General features: G+C 38.5%; 1 protein-coding gene across 1 annotated transcript; it reads right to left on the reverse strand.

The window, feature by feature from the left end:
- On the reverse strand, nt 1-17553 carry RRH (retinal pigment epithelium-derived rhodopsin homolog). Its single transcript, XM_043871446.1, has 7 exons — nt 15191-17553; nt 8137-8327; nt 6051-6150; nt 5363-5516; nt 4294-4462; nt 2062-2240; nt 1-580 (listed from the first exon to the last, which is right to left on the reverse strand). The coding sequence occupies exons 1-7, from the start codon at nt 15318-15320 to the stop codon at nt 466-468; spliced, it is 1038 nt and encodes a 345-aa protein (XP_043727381.1). The 5' UTR covers nt 15321-17553; the 3' UTR covers nt 1-465.
- Between the last annotated feature and the right edge of the window lie 2568 nt (nt 17554-20121).

Here is a 20121-nt window from a genome sequence, read left to right on the forward strand (position 1 = left end):
TTTATTCTAACATTAAAATTACAGAGAGGCCTGGCATGCTGCAGTTCATGGGGCTGCAAAGAGTCAGACATGACTGAGCAACTGAACTGAACTGAACTGAAAATTAAAATAGCAGTTGCTTCTGATCTAGTGGAGGAACCAAGCAAGACAGCAGGTCATTGGTACACTGTAATACATACCATAATAAGGAGAAAGAGAAGAGGTCTTAATCTCATGTGCCTCTATTCATCAAACTAGATGAGTAATATGTTTACATATAAGGAAATAGTGAAACATTCCCAATGGTAGCCAGTGCACAAACAGAAGAACTATAAACTACACTTGAGAAATTTATAGTCTATTAAGACAATATTCTATGTCTGTATTTGATTGAAATGAGCTCACATTTAAAATGAAATTAAACCACTGCAAAAAAAAAAAAGAAATAAAGAAAATGTTTTGATAAATGTGTGAGTTCCTCTTATTTCAGACTTTTCCAGAAGTCAGTGGGTTTTGAGGTACATCCATTGGTAAAATATTCGTCACAGGCATTGCTTGGGTAGTCTGACATTTGAACATGGCAAGCATCGCCCTTCGAAACCTATAATACAAAAGGGAAAATCTGGTATTATCCCATGATGACTTGGAATGTTTAAAGAACTTTCAAATATGACTAAGAGGCCACTAGTGCCAATTAGCATCTCCAAATAAATTTCTGCTTCCAACTTTAACATATCCTACCAAGACCCTTTATAAATGTATTATAAAGTATACAGTACAATTAAAGACCAATTTTGTACCATTGACTGTAAACATTGAAGACATTTATTAAAAATCAATAACTATGTCTAAGATGACACTTCTAATGTCAGTTGCAAGGAATCATTTACTTGAACTAAGGATTGGTATTTCAGACATTTGTTCTAATGAGCAAAGGCCAGTTTAATGCCTGACCTTTCCAAAAGAACTACCAAAAGACTCTAAATTTAAGATGTGTTCTTTATTCTTCTTATGTGGTCTGTTTGATCTTAAAAGTTTTTATGTTTCTTCATATACTTGTGGCTAAAGTTGCTTTCCCAAACATGTTCATAAATATATAAGCTTAACAGAAGCAGCACTGGCAATCCATAATCAAATTATCAGTACTTCACATCTACAGAGACTTTCTGGTCAAATATTTAAGCAAGGTAGATTGGTTCAATCCACCTTTAAGCAGTTACAGAAAATGAAGTAGTCTAAGCTGCCCCACCCAGAGGCTCAAGGGTAAAGAAACTGCCTGCAATGCAGGAGACTCAGCAGGAGCCTCAGGTTCGATCCCTGGGTCAGGAAGATCCCCTGGAGAAGGAAATGGCAACCCACTCCAGTATTCTGGTCTGGAAATCCCATGGACAGCCCATGGAGTCGCAAAAGGGTCAGACACGACTTAGCGACTAAACAACAAAAGCTGCACTGAGGAGGCAGGAAAGAAATCCTTGCTCAGAGGCTCAACAAAAGGGGAAAAGGAAGATTCTCCATTATCCTCGGTGACTACACAATCCTGAAGCCTGTTATGTCAACAATGAATTTTTCTCTTGCATTTGAATGATATGTCTTCCTTCTAGTAAATATACAGTTATGCTACCCATGTAGGGAAGCCAATTGGCCTTGCTTTGTCCACTTTCCACTAATAGAATCACTCTTTTCTTTGCAAAACTGATTACATATATTTTGAATAGGGTAACCATAGGAACCAAGCTGAGCTCACTAACAACCTTCCAGGGTCATTGCTGCCAGAGGGCCATCAAAGATGAAACTTGCATTTTTGGGGATGCTTAGCTGGTGGAACTTGGTCTTGAATCACCCATGATCATCTCACCTCCATATGGGAAGAGTCTGTCAAGAACTGGAGTCCTAGACATTTCAGGTCCTGAATGCTTCTGCAGTTGCATGAAGCAAATAACTCTTAATTTCATCTGAAGTGAGTTTCTGTCATTTACCTCCCCCCAAAATTTAGAACATTATCCGTTGCCTTTCTAACATTCTTTATTCTGTATATACTTTTCTTTTTTTTTTTGGTTGAGGAACATTTTAGACATGACTTACTTTTTATTAGCAATCACATAAATACAAGGATTGTAGAATGTAGAAGATTTTGCAAACAGAGGAGCTATGATGGCCATTGAGGGAGGAATCTTCTTTGGGTCACCGAAAGATGCCCATAAGCACACGATGGAATAAGGGGACCATGCCACCAGAAACATGAGTATCATTATCACAGACATCTGTAAAAGAAATCAGTATTCACCAAGCCCAATAACTAAAATATCAAAATAGCTAGTATATCTAAAACTGCATGAAAAATTATCTGGATTGGAACTTGAATAAGTTTATGATGTTGAAGACAGAGGAAAAACTGAAATTTTCCCCTCACTGTACTCTGCTAATGTACCTAAAGTCAGCTATAACTGGAGCTTGTGAAATGGGTGGACTGGTCCATGAATGTAAAGAATGCCCTCTTTCTGTTGGTGACCTGAGAATACAGCTGGATTTACCTTTTTTAGTTTTCTGAGCTTTTCAGTGCTTGCTTAAATTTTACAATCCAGGCTTGAGCATCTCCTCACCCAATCTCAGTCTTGGACATGGTTGAGGAAATCTCTCAGAAAGTAGAAACCGAGACAAACAAACAAAACCCCAAAGAGAGACAATGTAGGAGAGAATATTTAAGAAAATTAAAAGATAAGTCCAGGAGATTAAATACCCAAATAAAAATAGTTCCAGGAAAAGAAAATAGAGAAAACAAAAAGGGAAGTGAAATTCATGACAGAAATAATGCAAGGAAGCTCCCAGAAGAGGAGATCTGAGTCTCAACAGTGAAAGCACTCACCCAGTATCCAGCACATGGGTGAATAAAGAGCTATACCAAGGCACATCAGCATGACATTTCAGAGAGAAAACTGGAGACACAGAGAAAATCACAAGCTTCCAGAGAGAACACAGATCACCAGTAAACTGTCAGTCTTCTCAACAGCAACACCTAAAACTGAGAGACTATATAGTAATGCTTTCAAAAATCTCTGAAAATCATTTTTCTACTTTGAATTCTATGCTAAGTGAACAATCAATCAAATATAATAGGAGCATTAAGACATTTTCAGGCATGCCAAATCTTAAAAATTTTACTTCCATGTAACATTCTCAGGACTCTGTCAAGGGATGTGTTCCACCAACTGTGAGAAAATCAACCAAAAAAAAACAAAAACAAAAACAAAACAAAAAGGAAGACACGCAATCCAGAAAACAGGTGATCTGATCCAGGAGACAGGCCAACGGCATTCTCAGCTTATGATAAAGGAGATGTGGGGACACTGGCTTTCTAGGTAGTCATCTTAAAGAGGAGCCAATGTAATCTGGAGCAAGAGGTCTGGGGGTGCCAGGAGGATGACTCTAAGAAAAGGATAAAGTCAGTTTAGTCTCCGATGCCTACGAAAATGCTGAGAGGACACCGCAGCTCTGACAGGTTACTTAGAGACGCGTCGGGGACAGGTGCACGGGGCAGTCAGGGCTCCCTGGGGGCTCACACAGTAAATCGTCTGCCTGCAGTGCAGGAGACCCGGGTTCCGTCCCTGAGCTGGAAGATCACCCTGGAGAAGGAAATGGTTACCGACTCCAGTACTCTTGCCTGGAGAATTCCATGGACAGAGGAGTCTGGTGGGCTACAGTCCATAGGGTCACAAAGAGTTGGACACAACTGAGTGAGTAATGCTTCCACTTTCCAAAATCACTTCATCTTCACACAGAACAGTCAGGAAACAAAGCTATAGAGAGAGGGGGTGTGGAGGGGGAGGAGAGAGGGAGAGAAGAAGAGAAGGGGAGAGAGATGGACAGAAGACAAGTAAAAAAAAAGAAAAGGAATGAACTGTTAACTCCAAAGGGGGAACAGTTGTATAAAAAAAAAGAAATATAAATCATACAGCCCTACAGAGATCTGCAATAAATGAAATTTAGATAATCACAATAATGTAAAATTGACTCTTCATCTAGCCAAATATTAACATTTTATTGACAAGATGAGAGAGAGATGTTGGTGGGGAGAAGGAAAAGATGGTGCTATAAGAGAAATTGTCTTTTTCCATAATAGGAAATCAAGAAGTAGCAGCAAACAAAAATACCTGAAATATCAGATAAGCACATTGTTTAGAAATATGGAGGCCAACACTAGAAAAAAGAGCCAGAAAATAAGAATTGGGAGCTGGGGAGAGATGACTACAGGGTCAAGGAACCATGTCCATGTAGAAGCTTGATTACAAAACTTTTTTAAGGATTTTAATGCCTTACCTTTGTTACATCTACCTGATCTGACCAATCTCTGTTGAGGTGCTCAGTGCAGTTATTAGTACCATGATGTTTAATGGATTGGGTGACATGGTAATAACAGTAAAACATCACTGTCAAGGGCACGATAAAATTTATCACAACTACCATCATGGTGTAAGAAACAAAAGACCTGAAAGTAAGAAAAGGAAATAATTAAATCATGACATTAAATCACTACTCATCTAATGTATTAAATAGGGGAAGGGAAACAGAATAATTACCAGAAGTAATGTTGGCATCGTCTAGTATTAGTAAACAGCTTAGGAGGTACATTTGACTTTTAGTTCATTCGAGCTAGGGGTTGGCAAACTATGACCTGTGGGCAAATCCAGACTGTCGCCTATTTTTATAAATAAAATTTTATTGGAACCACATTCATTTCCTTACTGTCTATGGCTGCTTCCACAGGCAGAGTTGAATAGTTGCAATGGAGACAGCCTTGCCTGTAAAGTCTAAAATATTTTTTTTGGACCCTGTACAGAAAAATGTTTAGACTTAGATGTAGTTTGAGAGAAATTTTCTGTTTACTTTTCTGAGTAATCTTTCACTTCCTTTAATGAACTAAATTACCTTCTTTTCCTTAGTAAACATAGAAGAGCATCACTGATGAGTAAGCAATCCTTGCAGTGACTGCGCTTCTGCTGTGTAATTCTCAGAAGATGCTTTATCAGCAGAAAAGAAAGCCCGGGCTTTCTCCAGAACTGCACACTGTCTAACTCCACCAACAGTCCTTTCCCCCTCAGGTCCCACCTCTAAGGTGCAGCTATCAGAAGGATGCTCTGTATCCCCTTTGCTGCCAAAGGATAGAAAGGAGGGAACAGAGCAGGGAGACAAAGGGATGCCCTGTCCTTGCAATTTAACATAATTCATGTTTTTCAATTCGTCTCTACGCAGAATCACATCATCTAAACCAAGGAAACCCTTTGCCACACTCTATATGAGAAACATTAGATCTGAGGTTAAATTTGAAATGGTGAAAATGTGTCTGCATTAGAAGCATTTAATCATAAACTGAATATACGTTTCTTACACATCATTTTTCCGCCAGTTTATGGTACAGGTGGCCCCAGTAGGATCTGGGGCATAACTAGCCCACCCGATGATGGGCATCAAAGCCCACAACAGGCCATTGGTCCAGGCCCCCAGAATCATGCTGACGTAAGTGTTGGTGGTCATTCTTCTTCCTATTAACAAATACATGGAATAGAAAATCATTTCCCAATGATGTGATTCATATCTTTATCTTGTTTTAACTGATTATTCAAAATTATCACCAAGTAGATTCTTTACAAAGCACTTTAGTTCACACAAAACCTATGAATTCATATTCTGGAAAAAAATAACATTTAAGCTGCAACTTGAATGATAAAATGATGAATCAGAGGATAGGCAGGGAGAAACACTAGGGAAATAGCATTTGCAAAGACCCCAAATTGGGAAAGGGTTTCTCCAGAACCCCAAAGTGACAAGATCCCAGGATACGCTGCAAAGGTAGTCAGAGGTCAGAACACACAGGGTCTTGGAGGCCGTGTTATGAAATTTGAATTTTATTCTAGGTATAATAGAAAACCACTGAAATTTCCAATCAAGGATTATCAGAGAAAGAGAGCTGACCATGTCACCAGTCATTACATTTATTAATACATTTGAAGTTGAAGGTGTGACAAGCAGAACTGAGGCAAATGGGTTCATTGAAAAAGCTGAGAAAAGTGCTGTACCTGCATCAGGATGGCAGATGGTCAGGTATCGATCCACAGCCACGACCGTGAGCAATCCAATACTTGCCATTCCAAAAAAAATATTCAACCCAGCATAAATCTGAAAATCAAAATTGGAACGATTCCACCATTCTACACACCCTCCCAAGAGACATTTATACTTTTATCCCATTGCTAAAATATATTTTAAATACATTGAACAGTAAATAAATACACTGAGTGTTTTTTATTTTGTGTGTGTGTTCAGTCGCTCAGTCGTGTCCAACTCTTTGTATCCTGACTTCTCTGTCCATGGGATTTCACAGGCAAGAGTGCTAGAGCGGGTTCCATTTCCTCCTCCAGGGAATCTTCACAACCCAGGGATCGCACCTGCATTTCCTGCACTGTAGGCAGATTCTTTACCATGGAGCCACCAAGGAAGCCCCATTTTCTATTTTACTAATGTTAAAATACATCTGCTGCTGCTGCTGCTGCTAAGTCACTTCAGTTGTGTCCGACACTGTGTGACCCCATAGACGGCAGCCCACCAGGCTCCCCCGTCCCTGGGATTCTCCAGGCAAGAACACTGGAGTGGGTTGCCATTTCCTTCTCCAATGCATGAAAGTGAAAAGTGAAAGTGAAGTCGCTCAGTCATGTCCAACTCTTAGCAACCCCATGGACTGCAGCCTACCAGGCTCCTTTGTCCATGGGATTTTCCAGGCAAGAGTACTGGAGTGGGGTGCCATTGCCTTCTCCTAAAATACATCATCTACTGTCAAATTGTAAGTGGCTTAATAAAGGTACTTATAGAAAACATTCTGGGACTTCATTAATTAAAATAAGCTTTTTTTAAAAAGCTAAGACTTAAAACTTCTAGACATACTCTACAGAGGGCAAAAACAAATCATAAATCAAGAGCAGTGCATATAACCAACAAAAGCCTGGTATTCAGAAGACAAACAATTCACTAAGGGGAAAAGACAAACAGAAAAATGGGCTATTCATACAAGAGGAAACCAGAGCATCTATGACATAAGATGTACAATCACATCAAATATTGAAAGAAATGCAAATCATAAGATACTATTTTACATCCATCATAACACTACAAATTTAAAAGTCTGACCATCCCAAGCACTGGCGAAAATGTGGAGCAACAGAAGTTCTCATAATTCGCCACAACCATTTTGAAGAATAATTTGGCCACAACTGATAAAGTTGAAGTTGTGCTATCTAGAACCAAACCATTCCTCTTCTAGTAATGTATCTAAAGAAACTCTCATACTACAGAAAGAGACATGTATGAGAACATTTATTGAAGCCTTGTTTGTGAATTCCCTGGAGGTCCAGTGGTTAGGACTCTGCACTTTCACTGCCAGGGCCTGGGTTCCATCCCTGGTTGGGGAACAAAGATCCTACAAGCCCTGAAGCACAACCAAAAACAAAAAGCAAGAAGCCCCAAACAACCTGAAGGTCACATTGTGAAACACCAAGATTTAACAAAATCTATTGATGCATAAATGGGTATTCACTATTCTCTACCATTTCCATTTTATTCTCTATAGCTATATAGCTTAAAACAGCAAACAGTTCTAAAAAACTGGGCCAAAAGTCATTACTGCAAACTATATTAATTTATTTTCTTGTCAGTAAAAGTTATAGTAGATATATTTACCAGCAATTCTCATAAAGAACTTACCACAGGAAAAAATCAATAACTTGTAGTTTAACTATATTATTTAGACATTATGATATAATCATTAAATATTTTATTGTTTCAAATGAAAGCAGAGTATTTCTTTTGGAATTTGCAATATGCAAGTTTTTATTTGGATATGCAAATCTCACTTTTCTTCTCTAGCTGATTTCTAATTTTTTGCTAGTTTAATTTTTTCCTTTAGGTTGGGGAAATTTTGAAAATATGATGATGGCTACTGCTTTCATTTCTCTTATTAAAGAATATATTTCCCAGTTGCTCCTGAAGCTGTTTTCAATAAGAGCACCATATCTATTATGCTACATAAAACTATTTGATTTTGTAAAGACACTTAAACTTACAAGTTCTTAATCTAGTTCATTTTGCTTTGATTCTAAGGATCTCTGATACCTGACATCCTGCATATCCAAATTTCCAGCTTCCATGCAGATCTGAAGCAGCAGACATGGGGTAGCCAATGCTACTGACCCCTATATCAGTAACAGCCAGGTTGATGATTATTGCATTTGTGGGTGTCCGAAGTTCCTTGAACTTAATGAAGATGCCTAGAACGATTATGTTGCTGAGAATACTTATCATACCTGAGAACATAAAAAAAAAATCACACACTTTGCTTAATTTGAATGTGCAAAAGTAAAATAAAAATTAATATTTAAATTCCTTCAGAAACAAAGCAAATTCACAAATCGGTTTTGGTTCATTTACAGGAAGAGCTCCAGCTATTCTTCAAACTCGTTGCAATATTTTCACAGCACTCTTGCGAAAATAGAAATATAAAAATCAAAACACAAAGAATCTGCCACTTGTATAAACCAGCACCAAAGGCTGGCATTTAATGATATCACTATTGATCACTCTGTCCTTGAAGTGACTCCCACGATACCACCAATGCTGATTTTTAGGATATAGATATTAATATATATGTGTGTGTGTGTGTGTGTATGACCCTTTGGCAGCTTAATTTCCTCTCCTCCTTCTTAAAGATGGAGGCTCTTCTTTCTCTACTGTTTCTCAGGCATCAGCCATCATTCTATCCTAACAGCACTTCTGTCACTTTCTCTTCCTGAAATACGCTCCAGTCCCTCATCCCTTTTCATACAACTCATTGCCATTAAACATTTATTAAGCATCTACAGTATGTAAGATCATACGACTGTTTCAATATTACTTAAAACTTAACATGTCCAAATCTGATTACACACACACATACACGTACATCCCTAAATAAGAATGCACACAAGGTTTAGCTAGCTAGAGAGGAAGTCAAGCTGTCTCTCGGATCCACTGAGAAAGCTCACAGGCCACATCAAACTGGTGAAGTTTCCAGTCTAGGATCCGACTCTTAGCCCTGCAGGTCCAGAGACTCAAGGTTTTCAGTGCCCCAGAATTGGCTGGATTCAGGTAGACTGATGACTGAAATTCTTAATCTGAATGCCAATGTATTAATTTACAATGAGAAATATTGTTGAGTAGACTGGATGTGAATGTTAGCCTGCTTAACACCCCCATCTGATGAATAAATTTCCCATCAGCCAGATGTAAGCCATACTAGGTCCTAACAACTGAGAGAGGGTAGAGCCATTACCAGACTCCAAGGGGCTAGAGCAGGGGGTAAAGGACAAAAGGAATAGAGGGTGTTCACCATCATGAAGAGAACTCTGGTGAGCAGACCCAGCTATTGCGAGAGAGAGGGAAGATTTCCAAGTACCAACACACAGAGGTATCAGCTAAGGAAGAACTTCTAATATATTTGGCACCTTGGTCAAAACTTCCGTTCAACATTGTTATACTAATCTTCCAGGTTCCTGTTCTTTTCCTCTTGCATGCTGCTGGCAGAACAAGCTTGCTACAACATAGAATTAACCAAGACTCTTCTCAGTTTACTCCCCAACGTCTGTGGGATAAAAGTTCACATGTCTCAGCCTGATACCCCAGTCTCTGCTTCAAACTGTTTTTACCTTCTCTAAGCAAATGTTCACACTTGTCAAATAAGCCCTCCATCTACTTATCTATCAGATACACCAGGCATGTGGTAAATTTCAACTCTCATTTCTCCCACTTAGAACACCCTACTCCTTTACCTATCCAAATGCAACCCACTCTTCAAAATTCTGTTCAAGCCTGATTCTGCCCTCAAAGTCATGTCTTCCTCATAGTATCCTCTCATCACTAATAAATTTTCAAAGTACTTGTCTATATTATACTTCATCTTATGTGATGCTACATTATTCAACTTATATATTCCTAATCTTCCTGTGTAAATTACAGGCTTCTAATGACTTCTATGTTGAGTATGTGACATATAGCAGATTTATTTAATAAACAGACAACTAAAACTCATATTGCTTAATATCTATTATTTATGCAAGCATAATTAAGACACAATGATATCAAATTTGATGATTCTTTGGCTCATTATTTTTGCATCCAGTATTGTAGCTCCAAAAAGTTTAGTGAACTGAAGAATCTTTCTGGTTAGTAACAGATTTGATTTTTTTAAAAGCCCATCATACAGAGTGAAGTAAGCCAGAAAGATAAAGACCATATAAATACAGTATACTAACACATATATATGGAATTTAGAAAGATGGTAATGATAACCCTATATGCAAAACAGAAAAAGAGACACAGATGTACAGAACAGAATTTTGGACTCTGTGGGAGAAGGCGAGGGTGGGATGTTCTGAGAGAACAGCATCGAAACATGTATATTATCTAGGGTGAAACAGATCACCAGCCCAGGTTGGATGCATGAGACAAGTGCTCAGGGCTGGTGCACTGGGAAGACCCAGAGGGATCGGGTGGAGAGGGAGGTGGGAGGGGGGATCGGGATGGGGAACACATGTAAATCCATGGCTGATTCATGTCAATGTATGACAAAAACCACTATAATATTGTAAACTAATTAGCCTCCAACTAATAAAAATAAATTGGGGGAAAAAAAAAGAAAACTTAAAAAAAAAAAGTCAGATTAAAATACAGTGTAGTAAATTTGTTGCCTACCAAGTATGCAACTAGAATAAAGTAACTGTACTTATGGGGTAGTTTTAGATATTATGGGGGTAATGAGGTAAACAGGTTAGTCCTTTTATTTTCTCTTCAGCTGTCTCAAGCACTCTGCTCTATTTCCTAGCTGTGAAAGTGTTAGTTGCTCAGTCATGTCTGATTCTTTGAGACCCCATGGACTATAGCCCACCAGGCTCCTCTCTCCATGGGATTCTCCAGGCAGGAATACTGGAGTGGGAAGCCATTCCCTTCCCCAAGGGAATCTTCCTGACTCAGGGATTGAACCCACATCTCCTGTACTGCAGGCAGACTCTACTGACTGAGCGACCAAGGGAACCCATGTTTTCTGATGAGTAGACAACCGATTATTTAGTAGTTAGGTCTAAGTTTACCTAACTTAGGGACTTCCCTGGTGGCTCAGAAGTGAAGAATCTGCCTACAATACAGGAGACACGGGTTTGATTCCAGGGTTGGGAAGATTCCCTGGAGAAGGGCATGGCAACCTACTCCAGTATTCTTGCGTGGAGAACTCCATTGACAGAGCACCCTGTCAATGGTGCTCTACATTGTCAGTGGGCTACAGCCCACGGGTTGCAAACAGTCAGACACAACTGAGCAATTAACACACTTTCACTTAGCTTCCCTTTGACTTCTGTGGCTCTTCTCCAATCTCTTCCGGAGATCCTTCTCAATCTACTTCATGGTCCTTCTTTCTTCATCTCTACCTTACTAAACATATACATTGTCCAAGTTTCTGTCCTAGACCTCTTTCTTTTCACATTCAACATATACTCAGTGATTTCAGAGTCAAGGCTATATGCTGATACTTTCCAGATCAATCTCATAAAATTCAAACCCATGTGTCCAGCTTTTTATGGGACTTCTCTAAAACTAAACGCAGAGATTTTCATTTCTGTCCCAAGCATGTTCTTCTCCAGGTGTGAACAGCTTCACCATTTATCCAGTGGTCCAAAAAAATGAAACCTAGTTGTCATCTTTGATGCTCCCTCACCTTCTCCCCCAGTCTCCAACTCCAACCACCAGAGACTCTAAATTCTAGTTCTTTCTATCGCCATTGCCACTACTTCCTCCTCAGAAGCCTTCTTAACCTTTACCATAACTCCTACCTAGGGTGCCCCACCTGGCCTGTTAGCTACCATTACAGCATATATCTAAAACACATATTGGACCATGTCATTTAGTGGCCCCCTACTGCCTTCACAGCTTAGGTCCTTCATTAGCTGCTTTGCAGTCATCCTCTCAGCCTATTATCTGTCACCCTTTATCCTATAATGCACCCATAATGAATCTATTTCAGATCCTTAATTCACCATGCCCTCTAACCCCCAGCATAAACTGAAAAAAGGGAGAGCTTAAGTTGGTAAAAGTTTTAACAGCTAAAATCCAAAGAGAACTATTAAATTAAAAATGAAATTCAAAATGAAAAATAGGCTTTTTGTAACAGTAGCAAATGAAATAAATGCTTTGACTAAATTTTTTTCCTCATAGTTTTGGTTTAATTGAATTTTGTTAAAGGTAGAGGTTTGGGAGCCCAAAGAACAATAAACATTTCAACAAAAGCATAATGAGGTAAGATATGCTCACTTCAGTTCACCTGCTAAAAATACAACACATACACATTAAAACTGATCCTTGTGATTTTACATGAGGGTTCTAGAGCCAAAGAACCTGAGTTCAGTACTGGTGTAGCTACTTAGTAGATGTGTGTGTTGGGAAAGGTACTTAAAATCTACCAGTATAAACGGAGAAAATAAGACGAATTCACTTGCTGAATTAGTTTAAGGATGAATTACTCCGTACAGGTAAGTGCTTACAGCAGTGCTTGGTCCATACCACGCACTCAAACACTAACTTTAGGGGCGGTAGTGGTGACGGTGGCTGCGGTAGTGGCAGCAGCAGCAGAGTCCTCACTGCCACAGTAAGACCACTGTTACTGTTACTGTGGTTACAGGAATAACAAGAGAGAGCATTTTCTTAACAGGAAACTTTCTTTGCATGCTTCTTTTGTAACCAGATCAAAAAAGATAGCTTTTCTTGGTCATCTACCAAAAACTAACTAAACCAAAAGTTTGTATACAAAGTATTCCTATGCAGTTGTGACAAGGAGATTATCTCATTAAGTAGCATCTTGTTTTCAATTTTTTGTTGCAGCACCGGAAAAAAAAGAAAACAGAACTCACCCAGGACTTATCATACAGAGGTATTCAAATGAAAGAGTTATTAGCATGTACTAAAATTTATGAAAATTAACTGAGGAACCACAGTTTCTAGCAGAGAAGTGACACTCTGTGAATAATGGGGAAATTAAGCAACTATAAAGAATAAACAGGGTATAGTAGGATTTGCTATGCTTTTACTCTACTTTTGAATATACTTGAAATTTTTCATAAGTCAATCCAAAAAATAATAAAAGAGTTACTTCTAAAATTCATTAGTATTTGTCCAACATATACTGTATATATCATTTAGGTATGTCTGTGCATTATTTTTTTTACTTTTCACAACAATCCCAACTGGTAGCTTATTCTTATCCCCATTTTATAGATATGAAATGGAAGAACAAAAAGATAAAGGAACATGCTCCCTGCTACAAAGAGACTAAAAAATGAAAACCAAATTTCAGGCAAGAAGCATTTGCACAGCAGTTGGAGTCAAGGCGAGGGACTTGCATGGGTCTGAGTTTGGGCCCCCGGCTTCCCCAGAATGGCCTTCTGAACCCTGTTCAAGCCAGTCCATCGCTTCTTTGCAGCCTCAGTTCACTCAGGTCTTGCTCCCATCCCCAAGCCCCCTCCGAGGTGTTACTGTGCACCCAGACCAATCACAAAACCGCGTGGGAGGCTCTCAATCTCTTTGCCCTTGCCCCAGATTCCTTCTCTATTTTCTGAGTTTCAGGGGTGGTGTTGGGCGCCCTGAGCCCTGCGTCCACCTCCTGGGTAATGGAATTTACCCGCTTTTGCTCTCTCCCGTGGTCTCCACGTGTCTCTGCCGAAAAGGCCAAGGTGGCATCCGGCTAACTTTTTGCTTACGTGTATGGGAGAGGATGCTGTCTAGGGAAGCTGCCTTCTTTTGCCAGCCAACTTACACATCTTCACAGCAGCCTTCTGGAGATTTTTGTCTTCTCTCTGGGTTGTTACTGCTAATGGTGGGAGTTTCTAACTCATTAAGAAGGGAGCTGGGCAGTGTGCCAAGCTGGAGGGGGCCATGTTTTTGGTCTAGTCAGGTTTTGCTGCATCGCACCTCTCAGAGCTAGGTCAGGATTTTTACTGACCTATGGCAGGGCTGGGAGGGCTCCTTTAATTGATTCTTTGAGACTGCTTTTAAAATTGGAACTGTAACACATGCACAAAGGGAAATAAACCTCCATCTGACCCCAAACTCTCAGCTGCCTCCCCTGATGGCACCAAGTACAGTCCTTTCCATAAAGTATATGTACGTTTAACAGACAAAAGCTTTGTGGATGCATTTATTTGTAATAGATAATATGGGGAAACAAGACTAAAAGTCAGAAGGCATAGAATAACACATAGTCAGCATATCCAAGGAAAGAGACCTCAAGGGACTTCCCTGGCAGGCCAGTGGTTAATTAAGGCTTTGCCTTCCAATGCAGAGGCTAAGGGTTCAACCCCTGGTTGGGAAGATGAGATTCCCACATGGCTTGCGGCCAAAAAAACTAAAATACAAACAACAGAAGCAATATTGTAAGAAATTTAATAAAGACTTTAAAAATGGTCCACATTTAAAAAAAATCTTTAATAGAAAAAGAGGCCTTATGAAGAAAGAAAAGATTTTAGAAAAAAAAAGAAAAAAAAAGAAAACCAAATTTCAGTTTTCCAATACAGCATTCAAAAACGAGCTCAATCATCAAACTCAGTCCTCAATGATAACACAGTCTGCTCTCTTTACAACTAATTTTCTTTCCAGGATCTTTCAATCTGAACTAGATTCCACCACTGATGACAAAACTACAGAAAGTATGTATGAGAATAATAAATGCCATAAAAATATACTTTTGCCACAGTGCACATTCTCCCCCAATAAAAATTCATTTGACAATATAATAACCAAACATACAGACGATTGTTTTCTAGAAAACTTTTCTCAGCCCCATCTCACTGTCTATCAAAATTCAAAATAACTTGTTAGATTAACCACAATTAACAACGTTTCCATTTATCCTTTCACCTACATTTTCTTATTTGATCTTTACAGCCAGGAAGAAGAGCAAGTATTATCCTTATTTATCACATGAGCACAACAACTGAGAAAGGATAAGTGACTTGTCGAGGTTGGCCAGCAGTACAGAACTTGAAACACTATCTCTGAACCCATGCTTCTTCTACTACCTTATGCTAAAAACCTCAGCTTTTCTTCACTCATTCAAAAGCAAAATAACCATTAATGGAGTGAACATCCATACCTGCGGTAATCAAGTAAGCTGCAACAATGCTGTGTTCGGTCTGTGAAAAGACAGAGCCATTTTCATTTTTAAAGTCTGAACTGTTGGCTAAATTATTCCTTAGCATTTTGGAGTGAAGATATTGGGACATCCTTCATAATGAGCTTTCAACATCTACGAAATGTTTCAAAAGCCAGTGAGAGAAAAATTTTCAGAACCAATAATTTCCATTTCCACTTAAAGACCTCAAAGAAGGGCCTTTTCATAGAGGCTCTCCTTTAACAAATCTAATTGGGCTAAAGAAGAAAGGATTTTAATCCCCAGAAGAAGGGAAAAGCTTACTAGCAAAATAAAGAGAAATACCAAACAACATACATTTTAACCAATTTGGGCATCAGCTTTATATCCAAGGAGATTATCAAGCGCACACATCCCATTTAAACAATAAACAAACTCAGAAAATTAGATCAGAACCTGAATTAACTAATTTCTGCTGGAAATTAAGAGTCACCATTAGTCCTCTAAAACTACACAGGTTAAGGTGACTGTTTTCTGTTGATTTTCAAGTTTTCCATTTCAGTTCCTTTTGTTTTTTCACAACAATTTAAATCATTAGAGATAAAGAAGTAATCTCCCTCCTACCTTCCAAATTTCACTCTCCTGATGATAATAATTGTTTTGAGTATATTCTTTTTCTTTGCTTATAGAAACAGTTATAGAACTGTTTAAGGTTTCCTCCACTTTTAACCCCATTCTTTTCAAAAACTGGGGAGTTACATATATACAAAATAATTCTTCAATTTGTTTTCCCCTAAAGCTATACCATAAATTCCAGGTCAAGAAACCTAAATCTACGTTATTAATAACTATATATTTCAAAGCACAGATATAGCATGATCCACTTCATAATCCACCTCAGTTCATTTACCCTACATTTTGATATGCGTCAGTTGTTATCTGGTTAATAACCATAGCATAGACCAGCAAAGTATCTAGAGTGAACGATTCATCTCATAAACTACAGAGCATTTCTAATATTCTGGATTATCTTAACTCCAAAAGTGTGTTACATAAGTGGATGATAATCTAATGAACATTTATTGTTAGAATAAGATATCCCTACCATCTTTTTCCTTCGTAATTTTTTATGCCATATATTATAAAAATCTGATTTTACTCAATAGTGAAATTCCTAAAAATCAGTAGAAAAATGATAGATGCACCAAAGTTAACAGTGTAAGTATATAACAGAACCACTAGAGGGCTATATTTACCTACTTAATTCTATAATCTTAGCATGGCCTACAGGAAGGGGACACAACATAATCCTTTTGCCTCAATTTTCAGCTATATTCTTGAATAAACTGAAGAAGTTGAAACCAGGTGGGCTCATCTATCCCAGATCTTACAGCTACTAGTATTCAAATTTTTATGACACATATAGTAATACTGTGAAAAGTATACTAGAAAAGTGAATCTCATTAGTTTTCCAATATCAAAATATTTTCAAACAACCCTAAAGCAATGAACGTTTAATCCTAAAATGACCTCACCATTTAAAAACCATGGGTTATTAGGTTTCACGTCTTCCTCTTTCTTGTTTTTTTTAATTTTTGCAATCACTATTCACTCAAAACGTTTTGAGTTTACTTTTGTTCATAGTCCCTATCTTTTCTGTAAAGGATTATGCCTAGTTAATTGTACCACCCGTTTAAATTTTCCAGAAATAATTAGCTCTGTTTATAAAAACTGAAGAAACATAATTCCAAAGTTAACTATTTGCTATTGATAAAAGTTTTACAGATTATGAGTGTGATAGGTACATTCTAAATAATTTTTTATGCTTCCTTCATAAGTCACATGGAAAAACTATATTGTGATGAGGCTTAGAATACTAAGAAATATAACTATAAGCATGTTAAGTTGACACAGCTCATGATTCTTCAATTTCATAAACTTTAACTGGCCTAAAATCAGTCCTTCTTTCATAACTCTTCCCAAATGCTCAGGGATACCAGGTAATATTGCTTGTATTCCACTAAACCTTTTCATTGCTATGGCAACAAGTACATTTTAGCATGATGCAAGCACTCAGAAAGTTATTCAGCTAACAAGTCAAAAGATTTAGTATGTCAATAACTATTAAAGTATCTTTTACAATGGAACTCAGTGATATCACAATACAAAATGTATTAGTTAGGTTCCCAAAACATATGAACTAGATTCAAAACCAAATGCCCTAGGGACTTCCTAGCAGTCCAGGGGGTACAGATTCAATCCCTGGTCAGGGAACTAAGATCCCACATGCCATTCAGAGAAGCCACAAAAAACAAACAAACAAACAAAAAAAACCTAATAACCCAGGAAGAACTACTATAAGGAAAAAAAAAGAAAAATAGGATGTGGAAATAAAAGTTTAAAGATGGCTAATGCCTAACGCACTGGTCATAGCAAACACCCTCTTCCAACAACACAAGAGACGACTCTACATATGGACATCACCAGATGGTCAATACAGAAATCAGACTAATTATATTCTCTGCAGCCAAAGATGGAGAAGCTCTATACAGTTAGCAAAAACAAGACGAGGAGCTGTCTGTGGCTCAGATCATGAACTCCTTACTGCAAAATTCAGATTTAAATTGAAGAAAGTAGGGAAAACCACTAGATCATTCAGGCATGACCTAAATCAAATCCCTTACAATTACACAGTGGAAGTGACAAATAGATTCAAGGGATTAGCTCTCATAGACAGAGTGCCTGAAGAACTATGAATGGAGGTTCCTGACATTATATAGGAGGCGGTGATCAAAACCATCCCCAAGAAAAAGAAATGCAAAAAGGTTCTCTGAGGAGGCCTTACAAATAGCTGAGAAAAGAAGAGAAGTGAAAGGCAAAGGAGAAAAAGAAAGATATACCCATCTCAATGCAGAGTTCCAAAGAATAGCAAGGAGAGAGGAAAACAATAGAATGGGAGACTGGCAAGCTCTTCAAGAAAATTAGAGATACCAAGAGAAGATTTCATGGAAAGATGGGCACAATAAAGGACAGAAATGATATGGACCTAACAGAACAGAAGATATTAAGAAGAGGTGGCAACAATACACAGAACTATATAAAAAAGGTCTTAATGGTCCAGATAACCGCTATGGTGTGATCATTCATCTAGAGCCAGATATCCTGGAATGAGAAGTCAAGTGGGCCTTACGAAGCATGACTACGAACAGTTACTGGAGGTGACGGAATTCCAGCTGAGCTATTTCAATTCCTATAAGATGATGCTGTGAAAGTGCTGCGCTCAATATGCTAGCAAATTTGGAAAACTTAGCAGTGGCCACAGGACTGGAAAGGTCAGTTTTCATTCTAATCCCAAAAAAATGTTCAAAACATTGCACAATTGCAACTCATTTCACATGCTGGCAAATGCTCAAAATTCTCCAAGCCAGGCTTCAACAGTACATGAACCGAGAACTTCCAGATGTTCAACCTGGATTTAGAAAAGGCAGAGGAACTAGAGATCAAACTGCCAACATCCGTTGGATCAGAAAAAGCAAAAAAATTCCAGAAAAAAACATCTACTTCTGATTTATTGACTATGCCAAAACCTTTGACTGTGTGGATCACAACGAACTGTGGAAAATTCTTCAAGAAATAGGAATACCAGACCACCTTACCTGCCTCCTGCGAAGTCTGTATGCACGTCAAGTCGCAACAGTTAGGACCGGACATGGAACAACAGACTGGTTCCAAATTGGGAAAGGAGTACGTCAAGGCTTTATATTGTCACCCTGTTTATTTAACTTATATGCAGTACATCATGTGAAATGCCGGGCTGAAGCACAAAACAGAATCAAGATCACTGGAAGAAATATCAATAACCTCAGATATGCAGATGATACCACCCTTATAAGAGAAAGCGAGAGGACCTAAAGAGCCTCTTGATCAAAGTGAAAGAGGAGAACTGAAAAAGCTGGCTTAAAACTTAACACTCAAAAAACTAAGAACATGGCGTCCGATCCCATCACTTCATGGTAAATAGATGGGGAAACAATGGAAACAGTGAGACTTTACTTTCTTGGGCTCCAAAATCACTGCAGATGGTGACTGCAGCCATGAAATTCAAAGATGCTTGCTCCTAAGAAGAAAAGCTATGACCAATCTGGACAGCATATTAAAAAGCAGAGCCATGACTTTGCCAACAAAGGTCCATCTAGTAGCTATGGTTTTTCCAGTAGTCATGTATGGATGTGAGAGTTGAACTATAAAGAAAGTTTAACGGCAAAGAATTGATGCTTTTGAACTGTGGTGTTGGAGAAGACTCTTGAGAGTCCCTTGGACTGCAAGGAGATCCAACCAGTATATCCTAAAGGAGATCAACCCTGACTGTTCCTTGGAAGGACTGATGCTGAAGTTCCAACACTTTGGCCACCTGATGTGAAGAACTGATTCCTTAGAAAAGACAGTTGCTGGAAAAGATTGACGATGGAAGGAGAAGGGGACGACAGAGGATGAGATGGTTGGATGGCATCACCAACTCTACAGACATGAGTTTGAGCAAGCTCCAGGAGTTGGTGATGGACAGGGAAGCCTGGCGTGCTGCAGTCCGTGGGGTCGCAAAGAGCTGGAGACAACTGAGTAACTGAACTGAGTGACTGAAATAGATATACCCAAGGTAAAAGGTGAAGAAAACCTCAAAAGTGGTTTGTCTACAACCTATCACTACTTACTTCTACACAGCCATTTTAGACTTTTTTTTTTAATGTTAAAGTGTAGGAACTGTGTATTATTTGTCCTTAGGACAATACCATAGTCACTTTGGTGGTTACTATGTCTTTTACAGAACAAGAGTAAAAACCCTGGCCCTAACTGAAAGTTTCAACCCAAGGATTCTAAATCAAACAGATTCCTTTCCCAAGTTGTAATAGCATAACTGCTTCTGTGAAAAATTTTCA

The sequence above is a fragment of the Cervus elaphus genome, chromosome 17 (assembly GCF_910594005.1).
Source record: "Cervus elaphus chromosome 17, mCerEla1.1, whole genome shotgun sequence".
Taxonomy (NCBI): domain Eukaryota; kingdom Metazoa; phylum Chordata; class Mammalia; order Artiodactyla; family Cervidae; genus Cervus; species Cervus elaphus.